The 21,602-nt window shown below is 44.1% G+C and overlaps 1 protein-coding gene across 1 annotated transcript; it reads right to left on the bottom strand.

The window, feature by feature from the left end:
* Positions 1 to 1,279: 1,279 nt before the first annotated feature.
* IFRD1 (interferon related developmental regulator 1) lies at positions 1,280 to 20,972 on the bottom strand. Its single transcript, XM_084810774.1, has 12 exons — positions 20,620 to 20,972; positions 17,890 to 17,994; positions 15,848 to 15,929; positions 14,620 to 14,744; positions 14,363 to 14,520; positions 11,342 to 11,392; positions 11,060 to 11,238; positions 10,428 to 10,536; positions 7,665 to 7,799; positions 6,782 to 6,910; positions 5,992 to 6,087; positions 1,280 to 1,929 (listed from the first exon to the last, which is right to left on the bottom strand). The coding sequence occupies exons 1-12, from the start codon at positions 20,666 to 20,668 to the stop codon at positions 1,840 to 1,842; spliced, it is 1,308 nt and encodes a 435-aa protein (XP_084666900.1). The 5' UTR covers positions 20,669 to 20,972; the 3' UTR covers positions 1,280 to 1,839.
* Positions 20,973 to 21,602: the final 630 nt, after the last annotated feature.

The following is a 21,602-nucleotide window of genomic DNA, read 5'->3' as shown; positions in this document are numbered from 1 at the left end:
GGTGGCATCCACAGCCTTTCAGCCGATTCATCCCTTGCATTGTCCCCTGGGTTAGAACAACCTCGCCGTAGTCATCCACGCTTCACTACTTAATCGTATTGCCACGATGCATGGGGGGCTGTGTGCTCTTTGGTTTTAATTTTTGTGAACGACCCAGAGAGCTTCAGCTATTCAGGTATAGAAATGAAATAGACTGTCTCTGAGGAGCAGTCAGAAGCTGATCCTGAATGTGATGACCGGGCTAACTTGGACTTGCCACTCAAGAGCTGAAAGATCTTCAGTGGCTTCCTGTTGGTTTCCATATAGAATGCAAGGTGCTGGTTCTGACCGTTGAAGCCCTAAATGGCCCAAGGACATCTGAAGGACTACCTTCTCTTGTATGAACCTGTCCATATGGTGACATCGGAGGGCCTGCTCTGGCTGATGTGTAAAGGCAGGTGACAACCAGAGATTAAGCCTTTCCTGCGATGGCATCTAACCTATGAATTCCCTGTGCCCAGAGCAGCTTGTTTGGCTTTTTTCCTTTTAGCAACAAGCCAAAATACTTTTGGTTGTGCATTTTGAGGGGAGACATGTAAGAATTTGGGGGTCTACAATTTGTCTGATGCTGTTTTAGTTGTGACAGCTATCCGATGTTAGGATTTATGTTACAATAAACATATCAGAGGATTTAATATATCTAGAAGTAATCTACATATAAAGGCAAGTGGTGGTTTACAGAGGAAAGTGGGGAAGCAATGCTATTCATCTTTATAGAAGAGAGCTATATTGATAACACTGCCTTGAAAAACAGCCTCTTCCAGACCAAAAGGAACTGTGAAAAAGTGGGCTTATTCTATATTAAAAGGAGTGTCTTAACAGGGCAACCTCATTGTTGGCTGGAGGTTAGGATGCCAGAGATGGAATTCTGCCAGCATCTGCCTGTTGAGAAAATCTCTGCTGGTAGGGGAGGTGTTCTATTGCGGCGGAGGGCCTACTGTGCCCAAGTGCAAGGACAGCTCCAAAGCAGGGCATTTTAAGGCCATCTGGTGGTAGGGTGCCAGAAGTTTTGGATCAGTCAGATCCAAGCCTCATGGATCTCAAGGGGGGCCCCTTCACCTACACCAGCCTGGCTCAAGCCAGCAGGTCTTGGGATGCAACAGCAGACCCACTGTTCTTCCCTGTGCTATTTCACTTTAAATAGCTACAACCCTTTCACAGCCATTGTATCATCTGCCTAGAATAATCAAAGCTATTTGGTGTCAACAAATTTCAAACAGACATTTCAAACAAAAGCAGCTTTGAGATAAATATATTTTATTATCCAAGTTTCAGCATATGATGTGTAACATGGTTGTGTGCTACTTCATTGTAGATGTTTTAGCCGAGCTTAAGGGCCCCTGCGTGGTACATCAAGGTCATTGTAACAGCCTGGATGTTTAGTTTTTAAAAGTTTCGTTGACTATAGAATAGCAGCTTGTTCAGAGGCATGTTTAGCCTTGCAGAGTGTTCTTAGAATTTTTCACCTATTTCATTAGATTGCTAAAAACGAGCTAAATCAAAACAGTCTTCAGCACCATGTGACAAGCAATGATGTAAGTATTATGCCAAAGTTATGAGCCAATCTTACTCACCATAAAGTGTCAGAAGCTTCCCTCCCACCCTTCTACATTCTAATCTACACTACACATATCCACCAAGGCAGTTAACCAACAGTATATCAATTACTCTATGTATGTGCAAGAAGATACCTAAAAAGTACAGTTAAAAAGCTTCATTTCACTTTAAACACTGCAATTAATTACACTTAACAGGAATTAGATTTAACCAAAATCAAGTTAAAGGTCTTCAAGAGCTGCTCTAGAACACTTCACCCACATCTGCCCTTTTATCACGACATTTGCTTCGAGCCTTTGTCCGTGCTTTGAATGCTGCAGAGTTGTACAGATGCTAGAAAAACAGGAGAAAGAGCAATTATACATCCTAGTAAAGCTAAACAAATGTTAAACACTCCTCTGACAACTTTCAGAGTTGCGCATTCATCCTGAACAGATACACCTGAAAGTATCTGGCATTAGTGAATAAATGAGAACCAGAAAGTCTTGCGCTACTATCGGCTTCACTTGTAAGTTTTGCATTGTTGTACACTACCAGATTCTAAAAGTGTCACTTCATGGTTCCACACTGACGCAAAAAGAATTACAACCATGATTCTTTGAAACAACTGTTAGACAAGGCTGCATATTATCTTCCAGTCTAGAGAATATTCTACAATTTGAATTATTGCTAAGCAACCCTGCCAATACAGTCAGGCCTTTGGTTTCTGAGTTCTATTTCTATCCCTGCCTTTCTGCCATAAAGAATGTATCACTGAAAATGTGGAAATAGTACATTTTATAATATTAATATGCTACTCATTATCAAAGCAAATATACATGTTAACTGTTGCCAGCAGCTACCTTTAAGCCATTCCCTCATTCATTGATAACACATGTGTACAAGCTGAACTCTATCAGCAGAGAAGCTGAACTCTATGGACAGGCTCACAAGGCCAGTTCAGGTGCAATCCTATTGAGATAGTTGGTAGCTTCCGAAATCGGAGGCTATCAACTATCCAATGCAAGGCAGATGGAGATCGTCTCCTCCGTGCCTTGCCCGCCCTGCATTTCTGGCTAGACACGCCTTTTCACATGTCTAGCTTTGGGGAGGGAAAGGGAAGGGGCCTGGAGACCAGATAGGAAACTGTGTAAGACAGCTTCCGCGGTCTCCTCCCCTCCCTGCCCCCGGGGAATGTCCTGTTTTTGCCCTCTCCGCACTCTGTTTACGAGTGCGGAAGCAGCATTAGCATGGACAGAACCACAGCAGTTAGGAGGGAGCACTGTTTCATCTGACCTTGGTTCCCAGAAACTGAAAAATCCTATGTCCATCTAGACAGTGTCTCATGCCATAGGATTGCTCTCTTAGTATCTCTGCACAAAGCTCCTCACAGATATCCATGCAGAGGCAGAAAAAAGTGCCACCACAAATGCAGGAATTGCCAAGAGATTGCAGTTCAGAGATGATCTATAAGCAAAAGGAACACTTGGAGAACATTATGTGGGGATAAAGTTGACTACAGAAACAGGTCCCATGTGAACTTCTATAACATTATGTCATAAGTGGAATCCCCCCCCCCCCGTCATTTATGTCAATTATCCAAATGTGTCACTGGAAATCCTGCTCAGTCTTCCCACTGGCTTCTGGGATTTCACCAAACATTACCCATAGCATTTAAGCCTATGTCTGCAGCCTTATGTTTTAGTATTTACTTCCTTGAGATTCTTAAAAGATGAATTCTGCATCCACTGTCATGCTCTGCACTTGCATGGAGAGTCTTAGGAACAGTATATACCTCCCTTCATATTTCAGGCATTAAAATCAGGAGTACCAAGCTCATGTATCCAGCCTCGATCCTGGGCAACCAGGGAACAGCAGTGGCTAGGAGTGCCTTTTACCAGCTCTGCTAGCTGCAACTTCTCTTAGGGAAGCCATGTATGTTTTTCATGTCCTTCCCACTTTTAAGTTGATGTACCATAATGGGCTGCTGTTTGAAGTCTTCAGAAACTTTAATTGGTCCAGAATACAATGGTCCAGAGCAGGCAGACTGCAGCAGGTAACTCCAATTTTATTGCATCTACACTAGTTATCAATTTATTTTGAAGCTCAATTCAGACTACAGGTTTTTGAAACAGCTAAGGATCTAAGCATTTTAAAAATGGCCTCCATCCATATAGAAATATATCAAGGTAATCTCCTAAGGCCCATCTCAGTGTCCCCTGGCTGTCAGAAGTAAGTTGCCAAGAGCTCTGAAGTAAGGCAAGTGGGCATGAGATAAAGCGCTTTTTCAGTGGTGACACCAAGGCAATGGGATGACTTGCAAAAGAAAAAACTTACCTAGCTCTGTAACCTGTTTTCCAGCAGCCAAACCAGATGCTTATGGAAGGCATGAGATCAATAGCCTTCTCCTGCTGTTCCCTAGCAACTTCTATTCAGAACCACATGGCCCCTGATCCTGGAGGTAGCACATAGCCATCATGACTATTCCATGAATGTGTCTAATCCCCTTTTAAAGCCATCTAAGTTGATGGCCCTCACCATTTTGCACTAGCAATTGCAATACTTTTCACTATGCACTGTATATGGAGAAGCACTTCCTGTTGTATATCCTGAATTTTCTACCATTCAACTTCACTGGATATCCTTGGGTTCTAGTATTTATCCAGGAGAAAATTGCTTTCTCCACACCACACAATTATACACTCCTATCATGTCTCTCCCTTCCTCATGTTATAACCATTCCTCAGAGGAGTTGCTCCAACTCCCCAGTCATTTTGGTTTCCCCCTTTCCAGCTCTATAATATCCTTTTTGTCGAGATCTGGCAACCAGAACTGTACACAGTATGTCAAGTGTGATCACACAGTTGTATAAAGGCATTACTGTGTCAGCAGTTTTATTTTCAATCCCTTTCCTAATGATCCCTAGCATGGAGTTTGCCTCCCCTCCACCCCCCACCTGCTGCACATCGGCCAGCATTTCAACTGATCTATCCACCATGACCCCAAGATCCCTTTCCTAGTCAGTCGCTGCCAGATGACACCCCATCAGTCTACTTGTGAAGTTAGAACTCTTTGTCCCAGTGTACATCACTTTACACTTGTTAATACCGAATGACATTTGCCATTATTGCCTATTACCCACTCTGCAGAGATCTTTTTGGAGCTTTTGGAAACACTTTCATTTTTACAACCCTGAATAATTTGGTATTAGCAAACTTCATCACATCCCTGATAACCCCTAACTCCAGATCACCGGGGAGGCCATTTCTTCCATCCCTCCACTCTGAGAACTGTCCATTTGTTCCCGAGAACCTATCTTATTATAACATGACTGCTAAGTTTACTCAGAAACTTTGCTGAAGGATTCTTGCCAAAGCTTTGGCTCTACAGTCCCTTTTGACAAAAGGCAAAAATATACCTCTTTCAGCAGTTTTTTTTTTTCAGGTGCTACTTTTGAAGAGGCTTTCCCCAATTGTTTGTTTTTATTATGTATTATTTATTATCAAGAGTTGTATGATGTCTGATAGTTTTAATTTGTTAATTTTGCTGCCCTGATGTTTCTTTAAATATAAATGGCATAATAGAAATGTTGAAAATACAGGTTTACTACCATTAACTCATTCATTTCAATTTAGTGCTTCCCTTATCCATAACATTAACTAAATCAGAACTGTTTTAACTAACAGACTTTGTCCTTGGCAAATGTAGGTTTCAGGTGTGGAGAGTGGTTGAAGCTCAGTATGACCAAAAGGTGTTGGATAACTTGGGCTCCGTTCACTTATTACAACCTCTTCTCCATCTTGTCCCATTACTCTCAACTATCACCCCATCCCCATTTCTCAATTATACCATGTGCACATCAAACACTGAAAGGCATTCATAGTGGCTGCCTACAACTGTGCAACTATCACTTTTGCCTGTAGAAGTTAAAGCATTGTCTGGATGAGACCTAGTTTGAGTTGACTTTTGGTTAAGAGGGTCAGGATAAAACAGGTAAGTTATTTTGCTGTCCATATAAAGCCCAGAGAATGTCAGTAATGCAGCCGTACAAATGTAGAAAGTTGTCATGTCGGTTGCTACCCTCCTTCCACTCTAACCTCGCACCTCCCACTGCTCCCCCCTCCTCTTTCCAATCCACACAAATACATCTGCCATGAAGATGAGGAAGAAACTCAAGCCTGAATTTGGGCTGAGCCAAGTTCACAGGCAGTTATGCATGTGCTACTCTGTTAGCTCTTTGGTACTGCTAGGAGAGGCAAAGCAACAGCACTGGGCACAGGTCAGGTTCAGGTTATCGCTCAGATGCTTTTGCCAGGAGACAATGGCAAAGTGTCCCAGAAAAGTGGAAAATCAGAAGGCATCTAGTAGAAAAGAACCAGGTAATTAATTCAGCTTTACAGAACGCGAGTAACATACCCTTTCGAAACGGGGTATCTTCATGGTTTTAAGAGCTGCCTCATCAAGCATCAGCGGTGGCCCAAGTTCAAAGACATTCCGGAGGAGCTCATTCGACTGCATAGAACATTGAGTCATTAGAGTTGTATAAATGTTGCACTATCAACTATTCAATGATTGCTACTTAACATCTAAGATGAAGGGCTCCCAAATGTAACTGTAGCCCTATTTTGTTTCTGTAGCTAGAAATCTAGATGTTTCCTATTAAAATGGAGATGGGAGGAGCATCACAAAGTGATTTCCTGCTCCTTTATTCTACAGCAGGGGTGAGGAACATGTGTCCTGCATGTGACCTCCCCTGGCCCTTTTTGCAGCCCCCCCACTGCCAAAGCTCAGTAGTACAGTGGCAGGGGAAAGGCTGCAAAATAGCCCCCCCTTTAAACGATAAAAGCAACAAAAAAGGCTATTTTAAAAGTTTTAAAGCAAAATATCCTCTTTCTGCCATGCAGCAAAATTTCAGCAGCAAAATGTCGCTTTATCCTTTTTAAAAGGGGCAATTTCACATCTTGTGTCCCCACCCACCCCTTAATTTTGGCAACAAATTCAGCAGTGCAGTGGCAAAGTCATGTGGTGGCTCCCAGTTGGGTCGGGGAGGGGGCAATGTTGCCCCCTGAGCCCTTGAAGCTCATGTTCTATAGTAGCTTGCACTTTCAAAGCAGCCAGAAAAGCGCTGTTTGCCTTTGGCATTATATTAGTTACAGAGCAGATTCAAGGCAAGAGGAGACTGAAGTGTTTTAGCATAACTGCTTACCTGCAAATGATATTGCATTCCCGATCCTAAAATTTCCTTGAATGTATCATATGTTTGTTTTTTAACCCAGCAGTCAATATACATGCGCTCTGGCCCAAATTTTACTGTCTCGGTAGGGAAGTCGTGCTCCTATAAAAGCAACAACAAGAAGCAATGCCAACCATGGGATTAGAAATGCTACTGGCAACTGAGCACGCACTAGCTATTATGCACATTAAAACAAGACCGTACCCGATTAGTAACTGGGTCCTACTAAACTCTATATCAGGCTTCCCCAACCTGGTGCCCTCCAGATGTGATGAACTCCCATTATCCCCAACCAGTAGGACCATGCCAAACACATCTGGAGGGAACCAGGTTGGGGAAGGCTGCTCTATGCCAAGACCCTGTCTTATTCTTGCCAAGTAGGGAGGTCACAAAGGCTTATAGGTCTCCCAAATACAGCTGCAGCCTTCACTCTTGCTGATAATCCTTATAATCTGTGCTCCCATTTATAAACAGTTACATTGAAAGTTATGCCTGGGAGATTAAAACTAAGAACGTTGAAATTCTGTCCTGCTTCGGAACAAGTAGCCAACAGCCTTGTGACATGAATTCAAGTCCTCTTGGTGACTCAGAATGTGGCTGCGAGTTTGTCTTCTGACACCAGTCTGCTCTTTAGAGCAAACTACCATCATCTCTGGTGAAGGACCTCACATTGCTTGAGTTTTTCCCTCCACCACAAAGCTTAGCTAAGCATTAAATGTCTCATATCCAGAGATACTGCAAGTTGAACAAACGGGATTAAACATGTCATATTCACCAGCTGACTTTGAGCAGGATCTCTCATACTAAAAAATCAGCTTCAATTTTGAAAGGTATTTTATACTTCATTACTGTTTACCTCTACAGCTCGCAAGACGTCTCTGAAGACAGACCGCTGTTTCCTTTTGTCTACCTTAGCACGGTGCTTATTCCCATCTGTAGCCAGAGCCTTCAATTTCTGGGTTAGAAGTTCCATATCTTCATAAAAGAAATCCTAGCCAGAGAGAGAAGAAAAAGAACATTTGCTTGCAATATCATTTTGTAGGTTGGCTCAAGTTTCCAAACCCTGGAGTACTGAACTTGCTTGCTATTTCATAAACCTATCTCATATTTCATTTTGTTCAGAATAATTCAACTGTGCTACAACTAGCTATTTAGTAAACAGTGAGATCAGCTTATCACCATATTGAAAGCAAGGGATTTTAAGAAGTCACAGGAATAAGCAGCTCCTTTGAGCCCTCAGTCCAAGTTGGACTTGCTTCCTGAATTCTAAAGTAGTTCACTCCATTCATCTCCAGACCCTGAAGTTTTGGAGAGGCAGTCTAAGGTTATGAAATCTATTGTCATGGGCTAATGATGTTTTGTGTGGGGATGCAGGCTCTAATGTGAATAGCTTCAAGTAAGTAGGTGCTCAACAGATTCAGCATTTAAAAATACTGGTTAAATATGTCCTCACACTATAAATAATCTGGAGCGAGGGGGTGAGCACTGAGGTGCCAGGTGCGCAGAAGATACCAATTTTTTTTTTATGATGGCTATATAAAACAAAAAGGTATAATAAAGAACTCCAAATGGATCTCCAAACTGGGGTAACATACATTAAAATGACAAATGCAGTTCTATGTAAGTGTAAAAAACTGGTGCATGTTGGATATCATTAAAACAGTGATACACTAGCTTCATATATATATATATATATGCTGATGGGGTCTAAGCTGCGGTGACTGACCAGGTTCTTGGGACCGTAGTGGCTAGCTTGATGACAACACTGACTCAGTGTACAGCTGTGAAGCAAAAGTTGAATTTCATGTTCGGGATCAAGAAAAGGAATCGAAAACTGCCAACAGCATAATGCTTTCATAAAAAACTATGATGTGATCACACTTGGAATACTGTGTACAGTTCTATCACTGCATATCACAAAGCATATTGTAGAGCTGGAAAAGTTACAGAAAAGGACAACCAAGATAATAATAGTGAAGGAGCTAGAACAACTCCACTATGAGGAAAGGTTACAATGTTTGGGGCTTTTCAGTTTAAAAAGGTTGAACAAAGGGGCTGGATGGACATGGCAGAGGTGTATACCATTATGCCTTGTGTGGAGAAAGTGGACAGGGGAAAAACCTCTCCCTCATAATATTAGAGGGGTCATCCAATGAAACTGAGCAGTGAGAGATTCAGAACAGATAGAAAGAATTACTTCTTTACACAGTGCATAGTTAAACTATGGAATTCACTACCGTAAGATGTAATGATGGCTGTCAACTCGGATGCCTTTAAAACAGAATTGGACATTATCAATGGCTACTAGTCATGGTGGCTATAAATTACCTCCAACATCAGAGGTGGTATGCCTCTGTATGCAAGCTGATGGGACACAGCAGTGGGAGTTTGCCCTCATGTCTTGTTTATGGGCTTCCCACATACATGTGGTTGGCTACTGTGTGAACAGAACGCTGGACTAGGGAGGCCTTCGGCCTGATCTGGCACAGCCCTTCATATGTTCATAACTGCTGGAACTGAGCCAGCTTTTGTTCCATACCCTTTACCTCACACTTTTCATATCAGCGTTTCAGTGGCAGTGTAGAGTATCTCGTATTTCTTTCCCTCCTTTCTCTCATATTCTCAACTGACTTCATGCTCGTCTGCCCAAGTTGCTTATCACATGAGCCCATGTAATGGCATGTCAGCTGTTCCTATGATTAACAGGCAAAACTTACTAGTGATAACTGTAGGCAGGCTACCACTGAAACAAGTAGGCTAAATGATGAAATTTGTTTGGAGGAAAGAAAATGTAGACTGTGTAGGAGTTGACATTAACGACAGCATATGGATGCCATCAACCAAAGCCAGACACTATCATAAGGATATCATAAGATTCAAGATTCTTTCTCCATTCATAATTAAATGTCCATAGCTCAGACTCAAGCTGCAGCAAGAGCCTGAATTGTATTAATCAGAACAGTATGTAGATACTGTGCAATACACTGGCTGTCTTCACTCATTTATAGTTGCTCTTTCTGTTATCCTATGTTGCCAAAAGTTTCTCTGGCCAAGATGGGCACATAGGCAAGTCGAGACTATTTTCTTCAACGCTGTCAAAGAAAACAGTAAAGACATTAATAAAGGCACATTAAAACCTGATATAGCAAATTACTGAAGTCTGAAAAAATTCAACAGACTCAAAGTGAACTTATTGCATCAACTCCAGAGTATCGCAAGTAAGTGTATGACTATTGGGTACTGTTGGTAGATGCGAACTAGATGTTGACACTACAGGATGACGTTACTGCACCTATCATACTCAAGAGGACAAAATGGTCATAAAAACATTCAGCAGGACTACAAGTCACTTAATGAGATTCTGATTTCTGCATTATCACTGATCAATTGCTATTAGTGGAGCAATTAAAATCCTGACTTTGAGCAAGATGTTCTAATAAGGTCCATGTAGGCTGGATCATGCTTCTGTTTTGAGCAATCCTTCTTGTATATTTAACAATACAACATAAAGCCATATTTCCCCACCAAAGAGCATCAAATGTTGCAATACATATTATAAATCACTGCAAAAAATGTACCATGCTCATCTTTCTACCTTCTGTAAGTGCTTTGAACTTACCCCATCTGTTTCTCTTGCTAGTTCAAACAGGAGGGCCAATGTTTCTCCAGCAGCAATCCTCATGTTTACATTATCACAGGATAGCAGGATGGGAAATTTATGCAAATGCCTAGGGAAATTAGGAGCATCTTACTTATCTATAAGAAATACAGTATTTGACATAAAGCAATGTTAGACTTAGGAGGGCATCCCAGGGCCCACAGAACATTTCAGATCTACTCCTCCAAGGAATGAGAGAGATGGGGAGATCCAACGCTGCAAACCCTCTTCCAGCTGCCATAGAAGCTTCTACAGGCCTTGCTTCTCCAACACTGGAGAGGCAACACTGGTAGAGGCAAGAAGGGTGCATTCCATGGGCATGTCCTCTGGATCCAAGCCTTCCCATTTTTCTGATGCACCTGCAGAATTTGGGGAAGTGTACAACAGCCCTGGAGCTGGCAGATGCACCCCCCGCCCCCACCCCATTGCAACCAAGGGGAGAAAAAAAGAAAAGAACACTCTTTTCCTGCTTCCACCATGAGCCCAGCAAGGCTCTGGATAAGGTGGTTTCTCTGCCTTTGGATCCCCTGAGGGAGTATTGCTCTGCCCAACTACTACCCCCAAGATGGTTTTCCACGGAACAGAATACGCACATTTCAAGCTTTTTCTTCACTTCATTCATTGGACAGATGGTCAACAGAAGGGTCCATGCCAAGAGAGCACTGATGTGAAGAACAGTGTTCTGGGTGCTGGAGATGCCATTTGAATTTCTCTCGTTCTGATAGGATTTGGTGAAGGTATTTTCCAGGCATTCCATAATTGAATATAACTCCTGTTTTTTTTTAAAAAAAAAAACAGTTCAAGAAAGCTGCCAAGCAGGATCATTCAAGTAATTTATCACCGAGTAATAATATTTGTCATGGAAGTTTCCTTACTGTGATATCATCAGTGGCAATAAAACAACAGACTCCTAAGCAGGTGGCACACTGGACAAAAGAAACAAAAGATTAATATTTTTACTTAGATTTTACTTCTACTTGGACAACATTTTGAGCTGACAGAACAACCAACATCTAATGGCTTACCACAGCAGATTCCATTCTGTTTCAAATTGGCTCAAGTCATGTAACATTTATCTGTCCTTTAAATTCAGATATATCGATATGCTTATTAGAATCAGCAATACCGCTCATATGCCTACTTTCAATTACTGAATAACACCTGTTATATGTTCACATATTGACATAAAATGCCCTACATGGCTTTGGACCCAGATAACTGATGGAGCACCTTCTCTTATGTAGCTGCTCCGATATTAAGATCAAGTGAGGATGCCCTCTTGACACTGCTGCATTTGCCTGGAGTTTGATACCCAGCAATGCAGGAAAGGGCTTTCTCAATACCGGCACCCTGACTGTGGAAATCCCCCCTCCCCAACATATGGTCTGCACCAAGTCTTAAAAGCTTTTGGCATTAACTAAAGACCTACCGTTAACTCTAGCTTTTGGCTGCTTTTTTCTTGTTGCCTTATGTAAACTGTTATTTAACTGTGTTCTCCCCTGTTTGATTGTTTTATTATTGTATTGGCTTTGGGATTATTTCATAAATAAATAACACTTCAGTCATGCACTGCTTGACTACAGTCTTAAGTGATTTTAAAAGAAGCAAAGGTTATTTAGAAATTGTGGCAGCCTAAGACTACTCCTAGGTCAGACCAATAGGTTTGTCTCTATCTTGGCCAGATCTGAATGATTAAGGAAGTATATTACAGGGCACTCACACTCCCAGCTTCCAAGTATTTTCTGCTTACTGACTGACTAGTTCTAGTATTCCTATCAAGAAATCGCTACCCCACCCCACCCCCGGAGGTCTAGCTGCCTGTAGAGACTCCATTTCAAAAAGAGGGGCCTGCACAGATTAATTAAGCTACCTGTGTGTGTTATATCATGCTGTTTTAGCCTCAAGGCACTTCAAGGCCACAGTTGAGCTCTTGCCAAAATAGGCTGAGTGACTTCAGCTGGACTGCTGTGAGAAATTTTCACACACCCCAACCCCTCCTTGGAAGTCGAGGAAGTTATTCAGCCCACTAGAGATTGGCTAAGGAGGCTTGACTCTGAGGAAACTATCCAGCCAGACAGGGACCAGCTAAGGAGGCACACCTCACCTTTGTCAAGAGGCTGGGGGGTATAAAGCCAGGGAGACTACTGCTGCCATTTGGTCTTTGTCTCTATCTGTCTATGATAGCTGGTTTTCGGGCTTGTGAACTTTTGGATCCTGAATTGGGCCCTGTCCTATGGGAAGACCCTTACTTAGGTAACATAGGACAGGGTTAGGTATTGCTTTGTTATTTTTGGTTGCAGCATTATTCCAGAGGGTCTCTCTCTGGTTTTCTTTGATCTTTGTATACCTTTCTACCCCCTTTCCTTATTGTAAATAAACTTCACACTTATTTCAAAGTTTGTGTGTGTGTGTTATTCCACTTAAGCCTTGGTACTAAATTAGACCTTCTGTTTGGTCTTGCTTCTGTTTAGAGTTTTAGGCTGGGGGTTTGAAGTAGAGGGTGTCGGCTTGAACCCTTATTTCTGTGTCCTGAAAGGTCTGAGAGCCCCCTGGCTCAGGCTGAAGTGGATGTTAAGGGGTGGTGACAGTCTACTGACTATTTGTTGTCCTTGCCTACACCACAGGGAGCTTGGGTAACTCCCTTTCTCCCTTCACTATTCCCCTGGATCCTTTGTTTACCAGTGATGCAAAAAGCCTTCCGAGTTGAACCGATTCCTGTTTTTACCACCATCAACCAGGGATGGGCAGAATGTAGATCTCCAGATGTTTTGGACTCCAACTCCGAGAAGCCCCTGCCAACATGGCCAATGGTCAGGAATGCTGGGAAATGAAATCCAAAACATCTGCAGACCACCTTTCTGCCCACCCCTGCTATAAACTATAGTCAACAGCCCTGCAACACAGAACAAAGGTGATGGAGTAGGCCTTGCGCTTCTTCACTATTCTATACTAGGGATGTACGAAAGTCCCTTACCTGATCCCGAAGTTTGCTTCGCAGTGGGGGGGAGGCACCCTGTCCCTCCCCCCCGAAATTCTGGCCGGGGGGGAGGCGCCCCGTCCCTCCGGCCACGAATCCTCCAATCCTGCCGGAACGCAAATGGCGGCAGCTGTAGCTGCTGCCATTTGCGTCCCTGCAGTCAGTCGTGATAGGCTATGTAAACATTTACGTAGCCTATCACGGCTGAGTGGGGGGAAAAAAAACCCGCGCGTACGCAAATGGCGGCACCCATGGGCGCCGTCATTTGCATTCCTTATTTTGGCACGTGTAGTCTACGTAAACATTTACGTAGACTATGGCGAAAATAAGGGGAACGCATCGTTCCCCTTATTTTCGCCATAGTCTACGTAAATGTTTACGTAGACTACACGTGCCAAAATAAGGAACGCAAATGACGGCGCCCATGGGCGCCGCCATTTGCGTACGCGTGGGGTTTTTTCCCCCCACTCAGCCGTGATAGGCTACGTAAACATTTACGTAGCCTATCACGCTTTTTTTTTTTTTAACTTGGAAATGGCAGCGGCAGCAGCCGGTCGGAAGACCGCCCGCTGCCGCCGCCACCGCATTGCCGCCACCCCGCCGCCAGGGACATTCGCCAAAGGTAAGTCCCTTCCCTGGGGGGGGGGGGGGGGGGGGGCAGACCATTTCTCCACCAATTTCGGGGGGCCGAATGCGCTGGCATTCGGCCTCCCCGAGATTCGTGGAGAAATTCTCTGACATCCCTATTCTATACTAGGTGACAAGACAGAGTACCAAGTTTATCAAAAATATAGAAACTGCACCAGAGAAACATTCGAGTACCCTAGTCTGAAACATACATGCTATGCTACTGCAATGTGACTTTTGGGATACAAGACTTCTTACAAATTTTTAATGCCAGATACCATTTTATACTTACAGCTTGCCTTGCTTGTATACTTGCTGATGCATCCGAAAGTATCTTCTTCAGAATTGGCACAAGAGTCTTAAAGACTTCCTCACTTTCAATGCCTGACCCCAACTGCACACAAAGCAGACAAGCAAGCCCTGCTGCTGCACGTTGTTCATCACTCTTGCCTACGTGGAGAGAAGACTGGTTGGATAACTAAATCTGAAAGCAATTCATCCTGACAGTAGGATAATGCTCCATTATAGGAATACATAGACAGCTGTTACCTTTCTTGATACAACGTTCAATACTATCCGTTAGTGTCATTCTCCTTTCCAGGATGAACTCGTACAATATTTTTGAAGTCAAGGCATTTCTAAGACTTTCAAGAGCGGATTGCCTTGTCTTTGCACTATTGGGAAAAAACATTGGAATTCAGGGTAAAATGTTAGTTGACATGTTGGAGTATCACTTTTATCCTTCTTTTCATGGAGAATAAGGCTATCAATGACTACTAGTCATGGTGGCTATATATTACCTCCAGTTGCTGGGGAACACGTGCTATTGCACTCATGACTTGCTTGTGGGCTCCCATAGGCATCTGATCAGCAACAGTGGGAAACAGAACTGCTGGACGAGATAGGCCTTTAGTCTGATCCAGCATGAGTGTTCATATGAAGATCACATGCTACAATTTCAATCTGGTGTTCTTACTTTTGGTTAAGATTCCCCTCTACCCATTTTAAGAACTTTGGAACAAATTAAACACAGATGGCACAATATGCACAACATTTAAGGCTAAAGCGTGCAAAGTCAAGATTCAAAGTCTTCTCATCATAAAAACCTGTTCAGCCTCTGTTGAGACAAGTGCCACATGCACCCAGACTCTGATCCTGCATTCCTTGATGTCTCAAAGGCACCCCGAACGGGACAATCTCTTGGTAAAAAAATGTATACATTCCCCCTTCACAGCTCTTTTCTTTTCCCTGGCAAATGGTGAGACTCCTAATCCCACATATTCAAAAAAAAGAGTAGGAGAGGAAATAGTAGCTGAAAGAGAAGAACTTAGATGTGGCAGGGAATAAGTTACCAGGCACATGTTTAAACATGAACAGTACCATTAAGGCAATGCTACTGGAAGCAGTGGCTCCAACACATCAGATGACTGCTACAGTGCTTGCTTGAAGCAGCGGTGGGCTGCGAAATCATGGTAGGTGAGAACACTGAAAAATGAGATTGTGGGCCAGAACAGTCTGAGAAGTATCTTCCCTGAAACTTTGGCTATCTGCAAAGTGAGACACACTGAAAACTGACTTGTACATGATTTAAATGAGCTGCTCCCCCAAAATCTTAACTCCCAGGGTTAGCCATCTAGTTCAGATACATCTGTGGCACCAACTTCTAGGAAGCAATTTGTCCTTGGTACACTTAATTATAAAGCTCCCGTGACTCATGGGTGAGCTCCAACCAGCAATATGAAAAATCACTTCAGCCTACTGCTCAGCCCTCCCGTACCTCTTGTCCAACGTAAGGTCAATGAATCCCTTCAGTTTGTACTCCAAGTCTTCTTGGGTTGCTTCCTCGTCAACCTCAGGCCCTGCACATACGTGACAAAGTATTAGAAATTGTAGTCTGTAGGGGCTAAACACGCACACAGCTATACAAGCCCAGACTGACCATTCATTTTTGGATCTTGTAGAAAATTGTTGGATCTTACAGAATACACACACGATTTAATCTCCACAACTTGTGTTCCAATTCTGCCAGACCAGCTCCTCGGCAGAGGTTCGGCTCAGAGTCCCACTACTGCAGAGGAGGGCAACATGCAGCTGGCATGCAGGGCCCCTGCTGTTGAATTTGCTGCTGCTACCACTGCAGCAAAAATCGCAGCAATTTTGCAAGGAAACAAGGCACGCAGGGAGCGTGCTCCCCGTTTGCAAGAAGAATCGTGCTCCTAGAAGCCTTCCTTTTACGGTCACCACAGCAACAGCAGCAAATGTGGCAGCAATTCTGCTAGCGGTGGGGTGTAGTCCCCAGTGGGCTCCATGGGAAGCAATGAACCCCCCAACCTGCAGAGGTTGCCCACCCCTGTACTACTGCCGTGGATAAGAAGCCACCCAGAACCCATGGGCTGTTGTAAAGTTCTGTGTGGCTTGTTACCCATAGTAACAAGCCACCCTGGCAGTGTTCACATAACATGACAAGCCGCATATCTGAGGATAATTATGTAAACCCCCCCACGGCATACATGGACCCATGATCATGCAAACCGGGCCAATTAATCTATACAAGTGATCCACATAATTTCAGCTGTGCACCCCTAATCAAGACAGTGGCTGCACTATAAACCAAATCTGGTTTAACTGTTGTTTTCCTGAAGAAACCCTGACAGTAGTATTCCCAGAGATTTTGATTTTAAGGGCTGGGCAGGGAACCTGCTCTGTTGCGCATAACCAATGCTCCCACCCCAAAAAAACCCTTTCTCTTGAGGTAAGATGCAGAAGAAGCCATTCATAATCATAACATAGAAAAGGGAACATATGGCAGCACTTTAACTTAAAAATTATTGTTCTATAAGTTTATGAATAAAGTTCATCAATAAACATGCCAACTTGATTTCTAAAAAAAACTTTATAAAATAAGTTAACTTAGTAAGGTGAAGTTCCTTATTTTTTAGCCATGCTAAAACAGTGGAGTTTGTGGGATATCTGTCTTCTACAACATATGATTCTCTCTGAATCACCACAGATCTGAACCTTTCTCTGTTACACTGTCTTTTTCTGTTCTTCCAGTTCCCTCTCACATGTCTCTACAGCCACATTTCTCAAATTCCCTCCTCCTCTTGCAACTCACAGATTTCTGCACCCTCCATCTCTTGGCTACCTGCTTCGTCATGCCCTGGCCTCCCTGCCATCCTGTTGACAGTTATTCCCTTTTCTTTCTCTGTACCCCATACCATCCCTCTTTGCATCCCCACCTGTTCTCCCCTTTTTCTTTCTTCAATCTCTATTTATGCCCTGCCATCCAACCCCACCCACATCTTCTCTTTGTTTTGGAGGAAAAACCACACAAGGCTTTCACATTCTTGCAGCAACTCAAAAGCAGCGTAAGAGTTTCAGGCACAGGTGAGCCGCGGAAGTATTGCTTGCTGTCTGGCTGCAACAGGCAGGCAAAATGGATGCCAATTCTTGCACCTGTGCCTGTAAATCCAGGAAGCAGAGGCACAAAACACAGATGTAGTGAACAGGCAGGCACCTTATATTCCCACATACAGTTTTGATGGGTTGGGTTGCACCAATATTCCCACAAAGCCGGAAAAGGGCCATGAACGACTGGCATCTGGAATTTTCCTGGGGTGCCACTAATATTTGGAACTCTCCTAGGATGCCGAAAGAGGGAGGGGGTTGCAAATGGCCCTAAATGCTTTTACTACAGAAGTTTACTATTTGGAGAATACTAAAATATATTACATCCTTTCCAACTCAAAACTACCTGAAAAAGTAGTAAGGATTTTGTTTCCATAGCAACTTTCCAGTAAGACACAAAAGCTGACGTACCATCCTCAGTGAAGCTTGCAGGATCACTGAAGCCACTGCAGTGGCTCATAGTTTCAATCGATGCATCTTCATCACTAAAAGGCTGCATGTTTCTGTGCTGGGCACCTAGGAAAAACATTGTTAGTAGTCCACTTTGATACTAGGAGATAGTTTCAATTGCTCGCCGCCATCAAGTCTAACACATTGTGTGGTTTAAGAAATAATGTTATAACAATTGGGGTTCTACTGCAAGCACAATTAGTGTTGGAAAAGGAGACAAACTGACAATTGGCTACATCTGAAAGACAAATATTTCAGCAAGCCAGAAAAATGCTCTGTCTTACTTGAGTTGGCAGGAGCCAGCCTCTTAAACCATGCTAAAGCACAGAAGCCCTTTTAAGCTCCCAATATTCATACCCCATACTGAAGTACACAACTGGTGCAGGAGGGAAAAGTTCAAAGGAGAAATTTTTGACCACCTGCTTTGCACCCCACAGGCACCATTTCTAGACATTTATGTTACATGTCACATGCTTCATTTGTAGACTTTATATCCAAGTATAACCTTCTTTGAGGATTTAAGGATAACTTATTGTGTGAATGGGCCCAAAAAATTATAAGCATGTAAGCAGAATTAAAAATGTTAAGAACCCACATTAGACTCTGACAGTAGAAAAATAAAACAGTAAAATTCTGAACTGCTTGGAAAACAAAGCGAAATATAGTCAGTATCACTGAGTTAGAACTGCTGCATGCTTACTGTATTGTCCTTGCAATATGTTATTTTGTACTAACAGTAGCAACAACCATCAAGTATTAGTGTCTCACTGAGCTTCCTTAAATGTTTAGCAACCAATATCTCCCAAGAATGTCAGAAAACACATTGTAGATTTGACCGCACAACTTTTCAGACTCCTAGTTCTCATCTTTTTCTTAGCAATGGGCAAACCCCTGTTGCTTCTTTGCCTGTTGGATGACACTTATCACAGCCTTGTGTTGATCTCCAGACAACCAGGAGAATTCTTTTTGTGGATGATTTAAGTGATCCCTGCCCTGTCAGGGCTCTCCTGCATTTTAAATATGTTCTGAAATGTGTGTTTCAGAGATTTGAAGGTCCAGTCTTCCTATTAAAAGCCTTTCAGGGTTTGCAGAAACATTCAGGAAGCAATCCTGCAGAGACAGACATCAGCCTCCGAACTTGGAGGCTGGCAACTATCTTAGCAGGGAGGCTGGAGCACAGAGACGATCTTCTCAGTGATCTGGCCACTCTGCATTTTTGGCTAGACATGCGAGTTTGTGCATCTAGCCAGGGACTTTGGGGTGCAGCGGGGGGGGGGGGCTGCACAATGTGTAAGATGCCCGATAAAGAGGCTTCAGCAGTCTCCTCCCTGCCCCCGGGAACACAGAGACAGGGAAGAACTGCACCAGCTACAAGAAGGAGAGGGCGGGGAGCGCCATTTCTGGGAACCGAGCTTGGAGCCAGAGCTCCGACCTCAGTTCCTAGAAACTGAAAGATCCTATGGCCCTCTATACACTCTCTACTGGCCATAGGATTGCTCCCTTACAGAAATTATTTTCTGGACTTTGTTTCATCTCATACAACTGACGTGGCACGTTGGAATTTGGCTTCGTTCCTAACTTCTTATCTAGGACTTTATTTTTAGCAGAGCTCTAACAAAAAGCTTGTAAGTGTTTTGTAATTGTACACTGCGTACAGCACGATCACATACAAAAGAAACGGGAAATCAATTATGACAGTGCAGGAAGGAAAAAACTATCAAAACCAAGGACAGTGTTTTAGCAACTAGAAATATTGGAATCTGAACTGCTGCCATGACTGCATACATACTTCCGAATTCCACAGCCACCAATTGGTCCTTAGGAAAGTTTTCTGCTATTCTTACCATAAACAATACTCTCAGAACTCATTTGTAAACCTTTTCCAGATTTTTAAAAAATACTTGCATCACCAGATTTGTCCTTTACTTCTAGAATAGCAAGACCTCATATGTGAGCCTACTTCAGCCTTTCCCAACCAGGTGCCCTCCAGATGTGGATTACAACTCCCAGCATCCTCCTGGTTGGGGAATGTTGGGAGTTATAGCCCAACACATCTGGAGGGCACCCGGACAGGAAAGGATGACCTACGTACGCCAGCCTATTTTTCAAAGCTGTGGTTTCCATCCAAAATTAGGGAACCGGTATTATCAGTTTAAGCCTTAAGAGATCACCAGTACCCGGATGGTTCCAAAGATTACTACTCAAAACAAGGACAGTAAATAAGCGGGAAGAATATACAACCCCTGCTCGCTGTCGCCGTGCTGACTTTCACTGCCAACTCTGCCACGCTAATAAACGATACTAAAGAAAAGAACCTGTTAACTGATTTAACATCTTGTGCTAACACCGTGATTTCCTACGCGAGCTACCGAGAAACGGAGTTGAGAGACTACATTATCTAATGCCGAGGCGACATGCATGAGGGTGGGCAGGGCCGGCCCGGGCCGGGCCGGGCCAGAAGCGTGTCCGATCGCCGCCGAAGGTCGCCCCATCGCGGATCTGAAGCAGGAAAACCCTCGGCTGAGGCGAGGGCCCGCGTCGCTTAGGCCCCAAAGCCGGCTCCCCCCCATCGCGCGTCATCATGGGACACGCAGTCCGTTTCCAGCGAGGCGTCGCCGAGAAAGCCGCGAGGGGGAACTACAGCGCCCAGCATGCCCCGCGGCGGGGGCGCATGCGCGCTGGTCCCCTCACCTGATGTTCCGCGCGGGTTACCCCCTCCTCGCCGCTTAGACTTGGGCATGGCGGCGGCCTGTAGCGGCAATAGCTCCGCGCGGCTCGCTCCGGTGCTCCCGCACCGGGGTCTCAGTCTCCGGCCTGGCTTCGTCCCTCTCGCCCGGACGACAGTGACAATCAGCCGATGGAAGAGCAGGAGCGCTTTTTACTATAGAAACGTCTTTGTGAGGCCGGCTTCCCGGAACGAGGCAGCGGATGTGATTGAGGAAGGCAGGTGATAGGCAAAGCTGTAGCAGCAGTAGAAATCCCCGTGGATGCCCGTGAACGGAATCGATACATCTTTCTCCTCTCAGACGCCAGGAACTAAAGCCGCAGGGCTGCCGCTGCCGCGACTTTTATACCAAGCGAGGCGGAGGCGGGAACAGGGACGTTCGGGGGCGTGGCCTTGAAATAGCCAATGGCGTCCATAGTTCTGGTGACGTCCAAGCGAGTCGCCGCGCATTGAGCTCCGGAGCTTGTAGTTTTTTCGCCCGTTGACCGAGTCCCGTTGTCGTTTCCGTGGGCGGCGCCTCTTGGAACTCTTCACATTTTTTTCCATTACATATATACGAAATGTTTGCAGGCGGCATTGCATGCTGGGAGCTGTAGTCTGCAGCCTTCCGGGGGCCATTACGGTACGCGAGGGTCTCACGTCGGCTGCTTTGTCCCCATATGACCCGCTGAAAGTCGTCTGTTCTAGTGAAGGTTATTAGTTTAATAGGCCTCAGGGGCGCCTAGAGGGGGTTACTGCTGCTATGTGGAGGCGAAGGTGGGCGCGAAGTCACCATATAATTATTTTAGCTCCCTCGTAGTCGTGGAAGTTTCGAAAGCGAAATAGCTGGAGTCCTTTTAATATGCCCGTGCATTCTGGATCACGCAGCAGCCGAGTCTCGGGAAGAGATTTTGCCCCCACCACTCACAGGGGTGGTATTGCAAATAGGATTCACATCTTGATTTTATTT

Source organism: Heloderma suspectum, chromosome 7, assembly GCF_057233095.1.
Source record: "Heloderma suspectum isolate Gila_16-S chromosome 7, 16-S_ref, whole genome shotgun sequence".
Taxonomy (NCBI): domain Eukaryota; kingdom Metazoa; phylum Chordata; class Lepidosauria; order Squamata; family Helodermatidae; genus Heloderma; species Heloderma suspectum.
This window is presented reverse-complemented; position numbering and strand designations above follow the sequence as displayed.